The sequence below is a fragment of the Panicum virgatum genome, chromosome 9K, assembly GCF_016808335.1.
Source record: "Panicum virgatum strain AP13 chromosome 9K, P.virgatum_v5, whole genome shotgun sequence".
NCBI lineage: Eukaryota > Viridiplantae > Streptophyta > Magnoliopsida > Poales > Poaceae > Panicum > Panicum virgatum.
In genome coordinates, this window is record NC_053144.1 from 54,493,175 (window position 1) to 54,508,099 (window position 14,925).

General features: G+C 47.6%; 1 protein-coding gene across 1 annotated transcript; it reads right to left on the reverse strand.

The window, feature by feature from the left end:
- Positions 1 to 1,279: 1,279 nt before the first annotated feature.
- LOC120652368 (glutaredoxin-C3-like) lies at positions 1,280 to 2,136 on the reverse strand. Its single transcript, XM_039930166.1, has one exon. The coding sequence runs from the start codon at positions 2,029 to 2,031 to the stop codon at positions 1,696 to 1,698; it is 336 nt and encodes a 111-aa protein (XP_039786100.1). The 5' UTR covers positions 2,032 to 2,136; the 3' UTR covers positions 1,280 to 1,695.
- Positions 2,137 to 14,925: the final 12,789 nt, after the last annotated feature.

The window sequence follows — 14,925 nt, forward strand, 5'->3', positions numbered from 1 at the left end:
GGGTCGGAGCTTCGGCCGTCGACGGGACGCGTCGTGGGCAGGGCGAGCGGGGCTGGACAGTGGGGCGCTGCGCGCGTAGGAGCGGCCAGGCGGCCGTGGCGTGCGGAGCAGGGCGTGGGCGGCGCTGGAGCGGCGTGCAGGCAGGGTCGGGCTGAGCGCAGCGGCGCGCGCGAGAGCGGGGTCCCGGGGGCGTGCACGCGCACAGGCGCTCGCGTGGGCACGGCCCGGGGGCGGTGTTCGCGGCGAGCAGCGGGCGGCCGGGGCGCGGGTCGGGTCAGGCGGGCGCGCGTGGGTGCGTGCAGCGGCCGGGAGCGGGGCGAAGGCGAGCTGCGCGGGGCGCGGCCGGTGCGCGCCGAGCCGCTGCAGGGCGGCGCGTGCGCTGCGTGGCCGGAGCGGGGTCCAGGGGCGGCGTGCCCGAGGGGGGGAAGGCGTGCTCAGCTGGGGCACGGTCGGGCGAGCAGGGGGCGAGGGGGAGGGCGCGGGCCAGGCGCGCGCGGCAGAGAAGAAAGGAAGGGGAGAGAGAGAGGAGGGAAGAAGAGAGAAGAAAAAGAAAAGAAAAAGAAAATGGGAAAAGAAAAGAAAAAGAAAAAAAAAGGAGGGGAAAGAGAAGGGAAAAAGAGAGGGGGGGCGAGCGCGTCGGCGCTGATCGCGGCCGCGGTCGGCCACGCGTGTGTCGGCCGCGTGCGACGCGCAGGCCGAGGGCCAAACAGGGATGGGACAGCGGAAGATTTGGGTGCCGGCTCGGTTCCTCGGGGTATCGGGAGGTCAGGCGGAAGAAGAAACAAGAAGGGATCGAGCTCAACGACAAAACAAGGATTAGCGCGTGATTTATTTTTGTTAGATTTTTGGGATGTTACACTAACCTTGCACTAACACTCTCAAATATGTGCTAAGACCTATAGATGTGATCACTAAGTTTAATGGTGGCTTGGATGTCTTCTTCGGTGTGTATGGGGTCCCTCTAGCAAGACTCCAGCAACCTCGAATGGGCTAGAGAAAGGGGTATATATAGCATAACAACTCCATTGTCATTTTGAGGATTGCAGGAAATAAATACTATATTTTGAGGATTGCAGGAAATAAATACTATATTTGATCATTGCATACCATTTTGATTGTACATTTTTGAGTTCATTTGTTCTAGTGTTTACCTGAATGTATTTGTTTCAAGTCATTGCAGTCTAGGATATATGAGTGGGAAAATTGCACGCATCATCACGCATGCATGCTAACAAGTAATGACAGTATTTTCCCAAAGATCCAACATATAGTCTTTTTTCAAAGACCCAACACATTATTTTATTGTTTTTTTAGGGCCACATTATTTTATTGCTGGATTGTAATAAATAGTCGAGGGTAAATATATTTACAACGGTAAAATAAAATATATAAACTTCTAAAGTAGCCTTATAATTAGCAACCACTAGATAATTGTAAACTTATACATAACTAATACTAGTTACTAATCTTTGTCATACTGCTGATTCTAACGAGATATGATCTGCCACGGAACCAGTTTAATTAATTTGGTGCAAACATATATTCCAGCTCTATCAGGGGCAATCAGGATTATTATGGTCGGGGCGATTAATTTAATTATATTGATGAACAAGTAGTGTTAGCTGATCGACCCCTATATATCCAGATTCCAGAAAGCAGAGATTAATCCATAGTGATTCGATGTCGGCGATCATATCATAGCCAGATCGCCCTGGCGGAACGGAGCATCGGCACGAGCCGGCCGCCGAGGTGGAGCGACATGACCGCCTCCATGGGCCCGACGTAGGCGCCGCCGATGAACACGGCCGGCACGACGGGCGCGGGGCCGCCGCCGCTCCGGTAACCAGCGACGATGCCGGCGAGCGCGCGCTCAATCTCCCTGCCGCGGGGGTCCTCGTCGAGCTCGTGCACCGCGGGGCTGGCGCCCAGCCCGCGGAGGAGCCGCTTCACGGCGTGGCACATGCCACACGAGCTCACGCTGAACACCACCACCGCGCTCTCCGAGGCCAGCCTCGCCACCACCGCCTCCATGAGTCCTAGCTGCGTGCGTACACTTCCAATTGGCTAGCTATAGCTAGCTAGCTAGGCTAGGCTAGGCTAGGCTACGGGGGTGATCGAGCTCAGGAGTAGTGAAGTGAGCTGAGCTGGAGTGAAGTGGGAACGGATGGAGTTAATTGAGATGTATATATAGGGCAGCGTATCCTATGAAAACCAATTATATCGTGCAAACTATAGAAACTCCAATCAAAACCTTTAGATGCTAATATGATGACTAGAGGTGAGGGTGGAACGATTTTGCATTTAACCCCTCCCACTTATCCCATGCTAATCTGTTTTTTTCCAAATAAGCCCCCAAATCCCTTCCCGTCACTTCGTTTCGCGATTCAAGATGACGCCCACTCTGCCGCCTAGTCCGACGACGCCGTGCCGCCCAGTCTGCGATTCAGTCCGTCGACGTTGCCGCCCAGGGGGATCGCCGCGCTGTAACACCCCGGGTGTTAATCACCGGTAATTAAGGTTAGTCAAGGGGTTAACATGATCATTAGCATTAAACTCCGGGTAATCCGGAGATTCTAAATAGGAATCCGGAGATTCTAAATAGGAATCCGGATATTCCGAGTTACATTAGTATTGTTAAGTGTAAATTGTGCAAACTAGTAGTGTTTATACTCGGTACTTGTTAAGTTGTCGTTGTATATCATATTTGCATTCTCATATCATATGCATCTCGTGTAGATGCGCTAGATGTACAATGCGTGAACGTGAAGCACACGATGTTGGAACCGAACCCCAAGATGGTGTTCGGTGGACATCTCCAGAAGATGGAAGGAACTTAAGGGGCAACCGAAGACCCGGCCCAAGGTCGGAAGGGCCCAAGGCCTTGATAGCATTAACACTGACTTAGTGTTACCCTCAGGCGAGCTCCAGTGCACATCCTATTATTTCAAATTATGACACCATATATGTTTTAATTACTTGTGCATTAAGTTTAGGAATTGTTTGGAACCCTAGTTGCATGATCCCTAGACTTCCTTGAGTTATACTAGTATGTATAGGACGATAGAAGTGCTATGCTTAATGATTCTCGATAGAAGTCGAGTGAATTCTTGTCACTCACGAGATATAGGATATTTAGAAGTAGAGTAATTTCCGGTTACTCGCGAGATATAGAAAATATTGGTATTTAAGTACTTGAGTATTTGAGTTTTATATGGAGTAAATGGAAAATGTGAGACCGGACGGGGAAACGATGATGATGTATAGGTATGGCAACAGGACAGGGTTCCTGGGTGCCTTAGCCCCGTCTGAGTCGGTTAAGGACCGGTCGTTGTGGCAGTGCTAATCGGGGATTGAACTGTACTAACCGCATGCCGGGAGTAGGAGGTAGTCGAAACCGGTAAGCCTAGTACTGCCTCGCTTCGAAAGTACAGGAACCCGCACTCAACTCCTGGGGTGGTCGAGTAGTCGCGGAGAGTTGGAGATGCATGTGTTTACTTTTGGTGGTCTCACATTGAGCTCGGCTGACCATATGTCGTTGGGCTGGTTCCTATAGTTCGAGATGGGGAGGGGAAATGTTGGTGCGTGGGGTCCGACGGGGCTTTGCGTGCCGTGTTGGTTAGGTCCACCTTGCAAGGTTAAATCGAATCGATTCGCCGTGTCTCGCGGATATGAGGGCCTTGATCTTTTTGCTGCATCGTAGCAAAATGTTAGATGGTGAATTATATATATATATATATATATATATATATATATATATATATATATATATATATATATATATTGTTGAACACATTGAATTATTATGATTGCTTCAGCTTGTGTGCAATAGTTGAATTGTGCAAATATTAGATTGAGGTTAATCTATATAGAACCTGGAGCTAAAATATTGAAAATAAGAATCCACTTTTAGATGCTTTTCTGCAAAATAAACCACCAGCCAAATGTCTTGCATGTCTAGATATGTGGGCTAAGTTATACCCACTGGTCGGGTAAGTCTTGCTGAGTATTAGTTGCTCAGGGTTTGCTGTTTATCCTATTTCAGGTTTAGGAGCTAACTAGATTTCATATCGATGGGCTCGATGTGGCGCCTTGTCTTCACGTCTTGGTAGTCCTCGATTTATTTCATTTGTTTTATTTATTCTCTAGTAAAAATGCTCTGTTAGTTAGTTTCTTTCCCGATGCTATCTTTTATTTTGTATATTTTAAATTTAAAGCTGTTTTGTAAAAGTCTTAATTTTATTTACTATTTTTGTAAGATTGTATCATGATGGTACCTTCTGCGCTCACCTCAGTGCAAGACTTTTGGTGTGTTTCGATCGGCTTGTGGGTTGTAAACAGCCTGTCAAGTTACACTTAATTAAACTAATGCGTCTATGTGTTCAAATAATGGCGGTTACACTTAATTAAGCGTTTTAACTCGGGGATCTGTCACACACGCTGCCCAAGGATTCGCGTGGTCTCGTCTGGCCCTCGCCTGGCCGCGCCCTAGATGGAGCCTGCCGACGCCAGGAACTCCACCATCCTGATGTGCCTCATTTCCATATTGAATAGCAGAATCACTGTGGTTCGTCTGATGACCTTCAAGATTCTGTGATTCTACTGATCCAATAATATTGTTCCAGTACGACTGTTGATCGATGACAGGGTTGCCTGAACTAGAACCAATGTCAAATCCAAAAACATCAGTGAAACGCTTGATAGAATTCCTCTGCCCTTGCATTGTTGCTTGAACTACAGCTACGAGAAATCAGTTGATCTGTAGCTGTAGCATCTCAGAAGGTCCTCCTCCAGTAGTTGAAATTACTTGCAAAAGCAAGTAAAATAGAAGAAGACAAACAACAACGGAGCTTCAGTTTCATGGCGGCCTGTGCTAAGATTTTGGAGTGATTCCTCTTCCACAAGGAGGAAAAGCCGGAAAGAACATTTTCCATTGTCGAAAAAAAAAAGTTATAGCTAGCATTCTATGCGAATGAAAACTTGGCATTGTTTTTTACTTTTTTTACATGATCGCGTGATCTCCATTAGCATATACTACCTGACACACTTGGCTAACAAGAGATGCTGCATCGAAAAGGCTATATATGCGTCTGGTCGACAGCTATTCGACCACTCGGCAAGTGCCAAGACGAACCTGCTTCTGCCTGCTAGCCCGGGTGACGATGACGACAAAGGGTCGTCGTACGCTGGTCATCCTAATGTGTCCAAGCCTCTCCTCGAAGGGACAAGTAGTGCGGCAATTTCAACTCGTTCACAAATTTATTAGGTCCCAGCTAGCTATAGCTACTCACATTCTTGAGAGAGAACAAAATCCATCTTTTTTATTTTACCCCCAAAAGCTAAGCTATCTGGTGTCGAAATTTGTATTCCACCGCATTTTTCACAACTTGGCACAACAGCCACGAAATCGATTACTTTTTCTTGTATATATATGTAGGAGAAAAATAATTAATGCTAGTCGATTCGATCCATAGGCCGTTAGCCAGACACAGAGACACTTTGCATGCATGTTTCTCACAAGTTGATAACAAAAGGCAATGCAGCTAATGGTTTTCGCTTCCCAGGAATCACGGTTGAAGGAGAAAGTTATCAGCAATTAGCAAGGGCATTCCGCATCTTTTATGCAAAGTGAGACGCTGCATAATTGATTCCATCGGTCAGTACCAAAACTAAAATGAATATTGCCCTTGTTTTAACTTACACCACAAAGGATCCAATTCACTTATGTATTAGTTAATTCTTCCATGTTTTCTATCATAGCTTGGAATTTGGAAAGATATTTTCTGTCGTAAAGACAGGTAAATCGGTGTGGGCACTTTGAGGGGGCATGTCCGCAGCGTTGAATTTGTTAGTCCGTAGGCCACAGCACAGAGTTGAATTGAAGAAGTATCTGATTCTCTCGGGTAGAATATCTGATTTCACCACCACCACTTTGTCTGGCATATGAAGCTAGAGAGAACAATGGGGTAGAGTGCGTGGTAGAGATGAAAAGTGGTCTGCCCTCGTGAAAAACGACACTTGAATTGACAGTTTTTTTTTTGGTTCGCACAGGAAGCTCATGCATCATAAACAGCCTCTCTGGCCTCCATGGCTCCATATGTTTTGCCAAAAAAAAAAAGGCGTGGATGGTCATCTTGGGCCATGGCCCATGGCCGAGCGCATAATGGGCTGTGTGCCGCATGTTTTTGCGGCATCATTTTGATCCTTGTGGTTCCGGCCCATCACAAATACTGTTTCCAATACGTACGTCAAAGCCCGGAAGAATGACAATTCTCACCTGAAAAAAAAAGAAGCGTCCAGCAACCAAACAGGGTCTGGCCTAGCAGCAGCAGCAGCAAGCAGAGAACTGAAAGTAAAACGGTGTCTGATCACATCAAGCACGGAAGAGAGCCTCCTGGCTCCACTGTACCCCATGCATGCCCACCCAGACCCAGGCCGTGTTTGGTAAAGTTTTAAAAAAAACAAACGTCCCGCATAGAGTACTAAATGAAGTCTATTTGTAAAACTTTTTCAGAGACGGATGTAACTTTTTGAGATGAATCTAATGACGGTAATTAAATGATGGTTTGCTACAGTGATGCTATAGTAACCATCCTCTAATCACGCGGTCAAAGGCCTTATTAGATTCGTCTCGCGATTTACACGGGGGTTGTGGAGGTGGTTTTGCAAATAGACTTTATTTGGTACTCTAAATTAGTGGTCAAAAGACAAAAAAGTTTTCGCGAAATTTTTTACACAGGGAACCAAAAGGCAAAAAAGACAAAGTCACAAATGTTAGAAATCGCACTGTGAATGACAGTCAAATCATCACATAAGATCTAATAGCTATTATTTTGTTCTGAAATAATTTTTTTATTGCTGGAACATTTGTTATTATTCGTGCAATAAATAAAAATTATTTCGAAACAAAAAAATTGTTTCATAACTAATTTGACTGGAATTACATATATGAACTTTTTTGTTAGGCTAATTTAGATCCAAAACACAGAATCTAAGTTTAAAAAGGACTGCTACAATGGATTGGCTGGGGTAACGCGCGTTACCCCTCGTTGCCGCGTGTTCTGTGACAGACCCGCCGAGTTAAAATGCTTAATTAAGCGTAACCGTCATTATTTGAACACATCAGACATATTAGTTTAATTAAGTGTAACTTGACAGGCTATTTCCAACCCATAGGCCAATCGAAACACACCAAAAGTCTCGCACGAAGGCGCGCGCAGAAAGTACCAGCATGATAAAATCTTACAAAAATAGTAATTAATATTAACACTTTTACAAAATAGCTTTAACTTTTAAATTTACAAAAGAAATGATAGTAGCGGAAGAGAATCTAGCTTACAGAGCATTTTTACTAGAGAATAAATAAAACAAATAAATAAGTCGAGAACTACCGAGACGTGAAGACGCCCCACATCGAGCCCACCGATGTGAAATCTAATTAGCTTCTATACCTGAAATTGGGTAAACAACAAACCCTGAGCAGCTAATACTCAGCAAGACTTACCCGACCAGTGGGTATAACTTAGCCCACATATTTTGACATGCAAAACATTTGGCTGGTGGTTATTTTACAGAAAAAGCGACTAAATTAAATCCTTACTTTCATTATTTTAGCTCCAGATTATATATATATATTAACCATAATCTATTATTTGCATAAACCATCTATAGCAAACATGGTGGTACAATCAATCATAATTCAATGTGTTCAACATTATATATATATATATATATATATATATATATATATATATATATATATATATATATATATATAACTCACATTCTAACATTTTGCTACGATACAGCAAAGAAATCAAGGCTCTCATAACCACGAGACACGGCGAATCGATTCGATTTAACCTTGCAAGGTGGACCTAACCAATATGGCACGTATTTGCCCCGTCGAACTATACGAGCCAACATTTCCCCTCCCCGCCTCGAACTACAGAACCGCCCCACCTGCATATAGTCAGCCGAGCTCAACGTGAGACCACCAAAAGTAAATACATATATCCCAATTCTCCGCGACTACTCGACTCGCCCTAAGGAGTGGGTAGAAGTTCTGCATTTCGAAGTAAGGCAGTACTCGGCTTATCGGTTTCGACTACCTCCTACTCCCGGCATGCGGTTAGTACAATTCAATGCCTGATCAGCACTGCCGACAACTACCGGTCCTTAACCGACTCAGACGGGGCTAAGGCACCCAGAAACCCTGTCCTGCTGCCATACCTAAATATCATCATCATTCCCCTTCCGGTCTCAATTTCCATTCATTCTATCTCAAAATTCAATAACTCATGTTCTGGAATATACATACATACTATATCTCGCGAGTAACCGGAAATTACTCGACTTCTAAATATCCTATATCTCGCGAGTGACAAGAAATCACTCAACTTCTACCGAGAACTATTAAGCATAGCATTACTATCGACCTATACCCACTAGTATCAACTCAAGGGAACCTAGGGATCATGCAACTAAGATTTCAAACAACTCCTGAAACGTAATGCACAAGTAATAAATACATATATATGTGTCATAATTTGAAATAATAGGATGTGCACCGGGGCTTGCCTGAGGGTAACACTAAGTTAGTGTTAATATTATTTTCGGCCTTGGGCCCTTCCGACCTTGGGCCGGGTCTTCGGTTGCTTCAGCGGGTCCTTCCGTCTCCTGGAGATGCCCACCGAACACCGTCTTGTGGTCCGGCTCCAACACTGCACCCTTCACGCCACCACATTGTACAGCTAGCATACCTAAATGAAGTGCAACAATGCAAATATATAAATGCATGTGATATGAGAGATGCATACATGGACGATACAAATACAAAACAACACAAAAACCCGAGAATCAATGCTAACACTTGCACTAACTATCTCCTATCAGACCCGCACAGCAGCTGCCAATACCGGTCAGACCGGTCCCTGAAACCAGTCAGACCGGTGGCCACTGTCGGAAATTTTGGGCAAATTCCGACAAAGAGTCCTCGGCCGATCGAATTAATTTCGTCGGAAGTTCCGACCCTATTGTCGGAAGTTCCGACAAGCACGTGTTCTATCAAAGCAAACGCCCTACCGGTCAGACCGGTGACTCGTACCGGTTAGACCGGTTGGCAAAAAAATAACTCCAACTAAGTTTTAAACCACTGGTACAGCTCTATAATTTAACTTACATAATTCTTCTTACTTGTAAACTATCCCTTAATTTCTAAACATATTAACACATGAGGAAACCGCTAACACTTCAAACTATGCTTTCTAGACATGAAACTTTAACATTGAACTACACATGTATAAATTAAATTACTGCCTAGACTTCATAATTTTTAGACCAATAGATTTGCCGAAACTAACTAAACAAGCCTAAAACACAACCTAAATTTTGACGGAGGCCAAAAAGGGTCATTTCACAAGAATTAATATTTTTCCCTAAAGATTTAGATCCAAACATTCAAATAAAACTAATTTTGTATTTTTGAGATTTTTCCTTAATTTATTAGGCAACCTACAAGTTTTCGCCCAATGAATAAAAGAGCCTCCGGTCAGACCGGCCCACCCGACCGGTCAGACCGGTCCTACATAACATAGCCACGCTACCGGTTAGACCGGTCCATCCGACCGGTCAGACCGGTCCTACCCAGACCAAAAGCTGAAGTCCTTAGCGCGGCGAAAATCGCCCACCACTTCCAAAACCCTGCTAGGATCTAGTTCAAGTATATCCCTAAAGGTGTTTGACCAAAGGATATCAATTAAATCCGCCTAGAAGAAGAGATCAAGCCATCCCAAGCTAGAGTACCTCGAATGAGTTCTTCCCCCGCGAGGAATTTGGATCCGACGCACCCCTGAGTAGGGAATCGTGGAGAAGGAGCCTTCCCACGCCGATTTGATCCCTTACCCGGCCTTGAGATTGAATTTAGGGTGAGGATTTGAAATCCTAGGGTTTGGGAAAGGAGGGGCTCGGGAAGGGAGTGAGGGAGCTGAGTGAGGCGAGTGAACTGATGAGGGAGAGAGAGAAGATTTAAATGCTGTGGGGTTCAAAGTGGTTGAAACCGGCTCAACCGGTCAGACCGGTTGCCTCAGCCGGTCAGACCGGTCTGGCCAGGCTGACAAAAAAAATACTATCTTATGATTTGATCATTTAGGTTTGAAACTAATTATGATTAACTTTAATTAGAATGGATTAACACGGGGTGTTACATGTTCCTTCCTAGCGGCCGCCGGCCAGCTAATGGCTGTGGCTGGCGCAGCGACAGCTAGTCGGCTAGGCTGTTTATTTCGACACGGCGGCTAAGCTCTGAATGATTTGGCTGTAGTAGACTTTCTTCTTTTCTTTCCCCTGTTTGGTTTTCAACGGAATTTTTGCGCCGATCGCGCACTACACGCCGCCCCCATGAGGGGGACTGATCATATTCTTGTTGCGGGTCATGGTCTTTGTTACGTTGTTACGTGCTGTTGAAAAATGAGTATTTCTCAAAAAAAAGGGGGGGGGGGGGTATGTTTTCCACGAGCAGCATGCATGAAATGTTCTTACATCTTAGCAAAGCATGAAGAATCACACGAGGATTGTTTCTAATTATTACTATCAGATGCATGAAGTAATAGTCTCCAAAATGGTAGGCTGAGTTTTTATTGCTTTGTATTAGCTGATGATTTTGGATCTCATGGGCTTTAATTTGCAGCCACAGCAAATCTTTTCTTTTTCCTTTTTTTTGCGTGGATCAAGTGATGAGATAAAAAGCAAAAGGCAATTTAGCCTAGTGGTTATAAAAGTCTCGGTAGCACCTGAGGTCCGGAGTTCGACTCTCCATGGGAGCGAATATTCTGTGATTTAACGGCGTTGTGCATTCAGTGGTAGGCGATGTTCCCATCGATAGCGAGACGCCTATGGTGACTTCGTCAATCTTGAGGATTTGCCGGCTCAGTCGAAAATGCTCATAAAAGTAGAGTTTGCGTACGTGTATTCATAAGATGTGAGTGTGCGTGCGTTATGAGTGTCTGCGTTGTACTGTGTAATCTCAAAAAAAAATGATGGGATAAAAAAATCACATAAAGACCAAATGTCGGCGAAGCCAGCCGAGAAGACCGCTGGGGTTAGCTCCACTAAATGATGGGTCGAATTTACTATTTTAGCAATGTACAACGACTAAGCTAAGGAATTAGCTCCTTCGGATTAGCTCCCGACAAATGATCTCTCTCAGCTTTTACTCTTTTTTTTTTCTGCCGTTCGGGTTATGGGTAGTAAGAGTTCTCTCTGTTTCATTCTTGTGCCAGCTGAGTTAGAAATGCCTGCAGTGCTTTACCACAAATTTCCTTTCAATTATCGGTGTGCACGTACGGCTAGACTGACTTCACGACGCTGTTCCTTCGTCGGCTCACCATACTCTGATCACTTGTCATCACTCAGGAGCAACGTGGCCACTTGGTAGCTGCAGGCCGCCAATTAATTAAGAAATAAGCAGATGGGTCATGGGTGGCGGCAGATGAGTTACTGTGCGTTATTCCAGAGACAAACGGCAATGCCGCCGCCACAGATTCCCTTTCCAGGTCCTTTGAATGAAGTCCAATACACTATTTAGCAATTTTTTCTTAATATAATGATGCACAGCTGTCCTGAATATTTGAGAAAGAAAATACAGTACTTTGCAGCCTCATTTATATATCTATAGGTACATACATGATGCATCACCGACTCTGTTGCAGCCATGTTCAAAATTGATTCCTGTCTGATCACAAGTATTTCTCTCCTGGAGTAGGTGTTGGCATGTCTGCAAGGTAGAATTTGAGTAGCAGGTCTATGAAATTAGTAATAGAAATAAAAGGATTATAATGTAAAAAGAAAGTATCAACATCTATGAAACCAAATAAGTGCACTGTGAGAATTCATGATGGATCTAAGGATACTAATTTGGCATTATAAATATTGATGATCTTTTCATATTAAGTTGGTAAAACATAAGGTAGTTTGACTTAGACCAACATGAGTAGTCTTCTATAGACACCAGCGGCCGGCAATGAGAGAGACACCCTTTCTAGCATCTTTGAAATTAAACACTTAGCAGCCGTTATTTTATATATCCGGTGCATACACTTTTCACGTGTAACTCATTTGCAGGGCGTCGCTCCCGAGGGGCGACCCGAGCGGACCAGCGCCGCCGGCCCCTAGCCCCACGCCTCCCTTCCTCCACCTCGCCGCCGCCAGAGGGCCTCCGCGCGGAAGTCCGCCGGGCTCAAGGACGCGGCGGCGGGGCCTCTCCCAGCGCAGCCTGGATCCACTCATGTGGACTCGCCGCCGCTGGCCATGGAGGATGCCCCCGGCGGTGGTGGCGGGCCGGGGCTGCGGATCCGGCATCCTAGGGGCCGGATCCGGTGCCCCCGGGGCCGGATCTACACGAATCGGCGGCAACATCCTCCCCCACAGCGGAGACTCGCGACGGAGGGCGAAGGAGCCGGCGCGCATGGTGGACGCCCCCGTCGGCGTCGTCTACAACCTCAACTACCAGCCAACGTGCGGCGGCTGCAGTTGCCCCCCGTCGTGCACGCCGTTGCCGTGCACGTGGGCATCGACGTCGCCGACCGCGGCCCCTGCCACCAGCGCGGCGGCGCCGGCGCATGTGCAAGCTGCAATGGGGCTTCGTCTCCCTGCAATGAGCAAGCGGGTGGCGACGGCGTCTGGGGCCGACTCGGGTGCACCACAAGCGGCTGCGCGCGAAGGTGGTGGATGGCGCGGCCTGCTGCTGCTCCGGCCAAGCTCGCTGGCGGCGCGGCGACAAGCGCGCAGGCGGCTCGGCTCCGGCGGGCGTGGCGAGCAAGCAAGCACAGGCTTCGCGGCAACGGCTGGTGCGACGAGGCAGCAGTGTGCGCCGGTGGCGCAGCAAGCTGCAGGAGCGGCAAGGAGCCCGGTCTGCGTGTGTGGTCCGGTCGGAGGGGGTGGCGGTCGACGCAGCTTTGCGGAGGTGGCTGTGCACCGGCGTCGACCGCGCGCAGGAGGTGCTGCGGTGCACGGGGCCGCCCGTGCACAAGTGGAACTGCGCCGGCGCGTTGCCGGGTCGCGAGGACGGCGGAGGGAGATGGAGCTTCGGCAGCCGGCTTTGTGGAGCTGTGACAGTGGCGTCCCTCGGTTGGGGCGGCCGCAATGGTGGTGTCGGCTTGAGGCGACGAACGCGTGCAGTGGGGTGCCGGCACTCCGGGCGAAAGCCCTCGCCAGATTCATTCTGGTGAAATGGCGGCGGCGCCTCTGGGCATCGCTCTCCCTGTTGAGGGTGTCATTTTGGAGTTGCAACCCTCCTGCACGAGATCTCTGGGTGAAAACCCGGTCCAGCTCCTGGACGAGCGACGGCGGCGCCTGTGGGCGTCGTGACCTCCTTGGAGGCGTCGTCTCTAGAGACACCGTTCGGCGTCTTGGCCGGCCTGCTGCTCGCGTTTTTCTTCGGCCGGTGGTGACAAATCTGTCAAAGGGCGTGCGGAGAAGGGGGTTGCCTACCTCACGCCAAGACGCCTGCTCTTCTGTTGGTGGCCGGGGGTCATCACTCGGCTGTTGTTCGCCTGCTTGCAGCGTTCAGTGGCGCCTGGAGCTGCGTGGCAGTCTCCAGTGCGGTGCGGGACAGCGTTTGAAGGACGGCGCTAGCGGCAACGACAATCAGTAACGACTTGGCTTGCAGCGGATCGCGGCGGGGTGTTAAGCACGGCTGAACCCTTCTGGTGCGGTACAATGTCGGAAGACGGCGCGGGCGACATCTTCGGTCTTCTGGCTCGAGGGCGGCATTTTCGTGCGAGGGGAAAAGCAACGTGATGATTTCGAACCACGGAGGTGGTCTGCCGGCTTGGTTCAGTTCTGGGGGGGCACCTCTTCTTGCTGCATCGACGACAATCCCTGAAACGAGTACGGAGCGTGGTGCCGTGTGGCGGGTTGGAGGTCCCCGCACACGAGAGAGGCGTGCTGAGAGGCGGGTCGGAGGTCCCCGCGCACGCGAGAGTGGCGTCCAATGGCGGAAGTGGCGAGACCTCCGCGCGTTGGGTTGCTCCGGACTTAATGTTTTTCATGCCGTCGGGCGGTCGGTTTGGGTGCAGCATCACTGCGGCATTGGGTCCTGCACGGCAGTGGCCTCCTGGTGTGGTGGTGTCTGCCCCTTCTGCTCCTCTATCAACGCTGAAACACTTCAGTTGTTTCGATAGCCAAGAGTGCGATGGTAGGTGGAAGCTGCGGTTGTGCCTTTTCTCCTCTGTCGTCGTTGTGATTAGAGTATGGCTGTGTTGATGTCCCAATCCAACCGGCCAGTGAGTATAGTTGAGCGGTAACCCGTGTTGACATCCCAATCCAACCGGGCGAGTTTGTTGTTTTCTTTTTTTTTTGTTTCCTGCCTATGGCCTCCCATGGCCGTAGTCTTGTATTTTTCTGCTATATCAATAGAAACGCACTCGCTGAGTGCTGTTCGTTCAAAAAAAGTAACTCATTTGCAGTCCGTTCAAACTTAATTCCTATTTGATCATAAATATAAGCCGTCTCGGGCATTGGCTTAGTCTGTAAGACAGAATTTGGCTAGCAATTTTTATGAAAGTAATGTTCAAAATAAGCAAATTACATATAAATAAATCTACTACCATCACTTTAACATTTTTAATAGACTAGAGGTTAAGATTGCGCTTTTCACATTGGTGCTGTCAAACTGCAGCAATGCAGCCGGCTGCCAGTCCAGGTCAAGGCCGCGCATCTATATAAGTCCATGCATTGTTGCCCTTTTTCCAAGCACACTGCATCTATAGATCAAGCAGTGGATAGGCATCCTTCAAAAATAAAAAGAGTGGATAGGCATGGCCAACGTCACATGGAACGTGGCACGGGGCCAAGTTGCTATCATTTTGGGAACAGGAACGCAGGAACACTTCTATCCCCGGCTTGTAAAAACCTTTTCCAAATACCGTA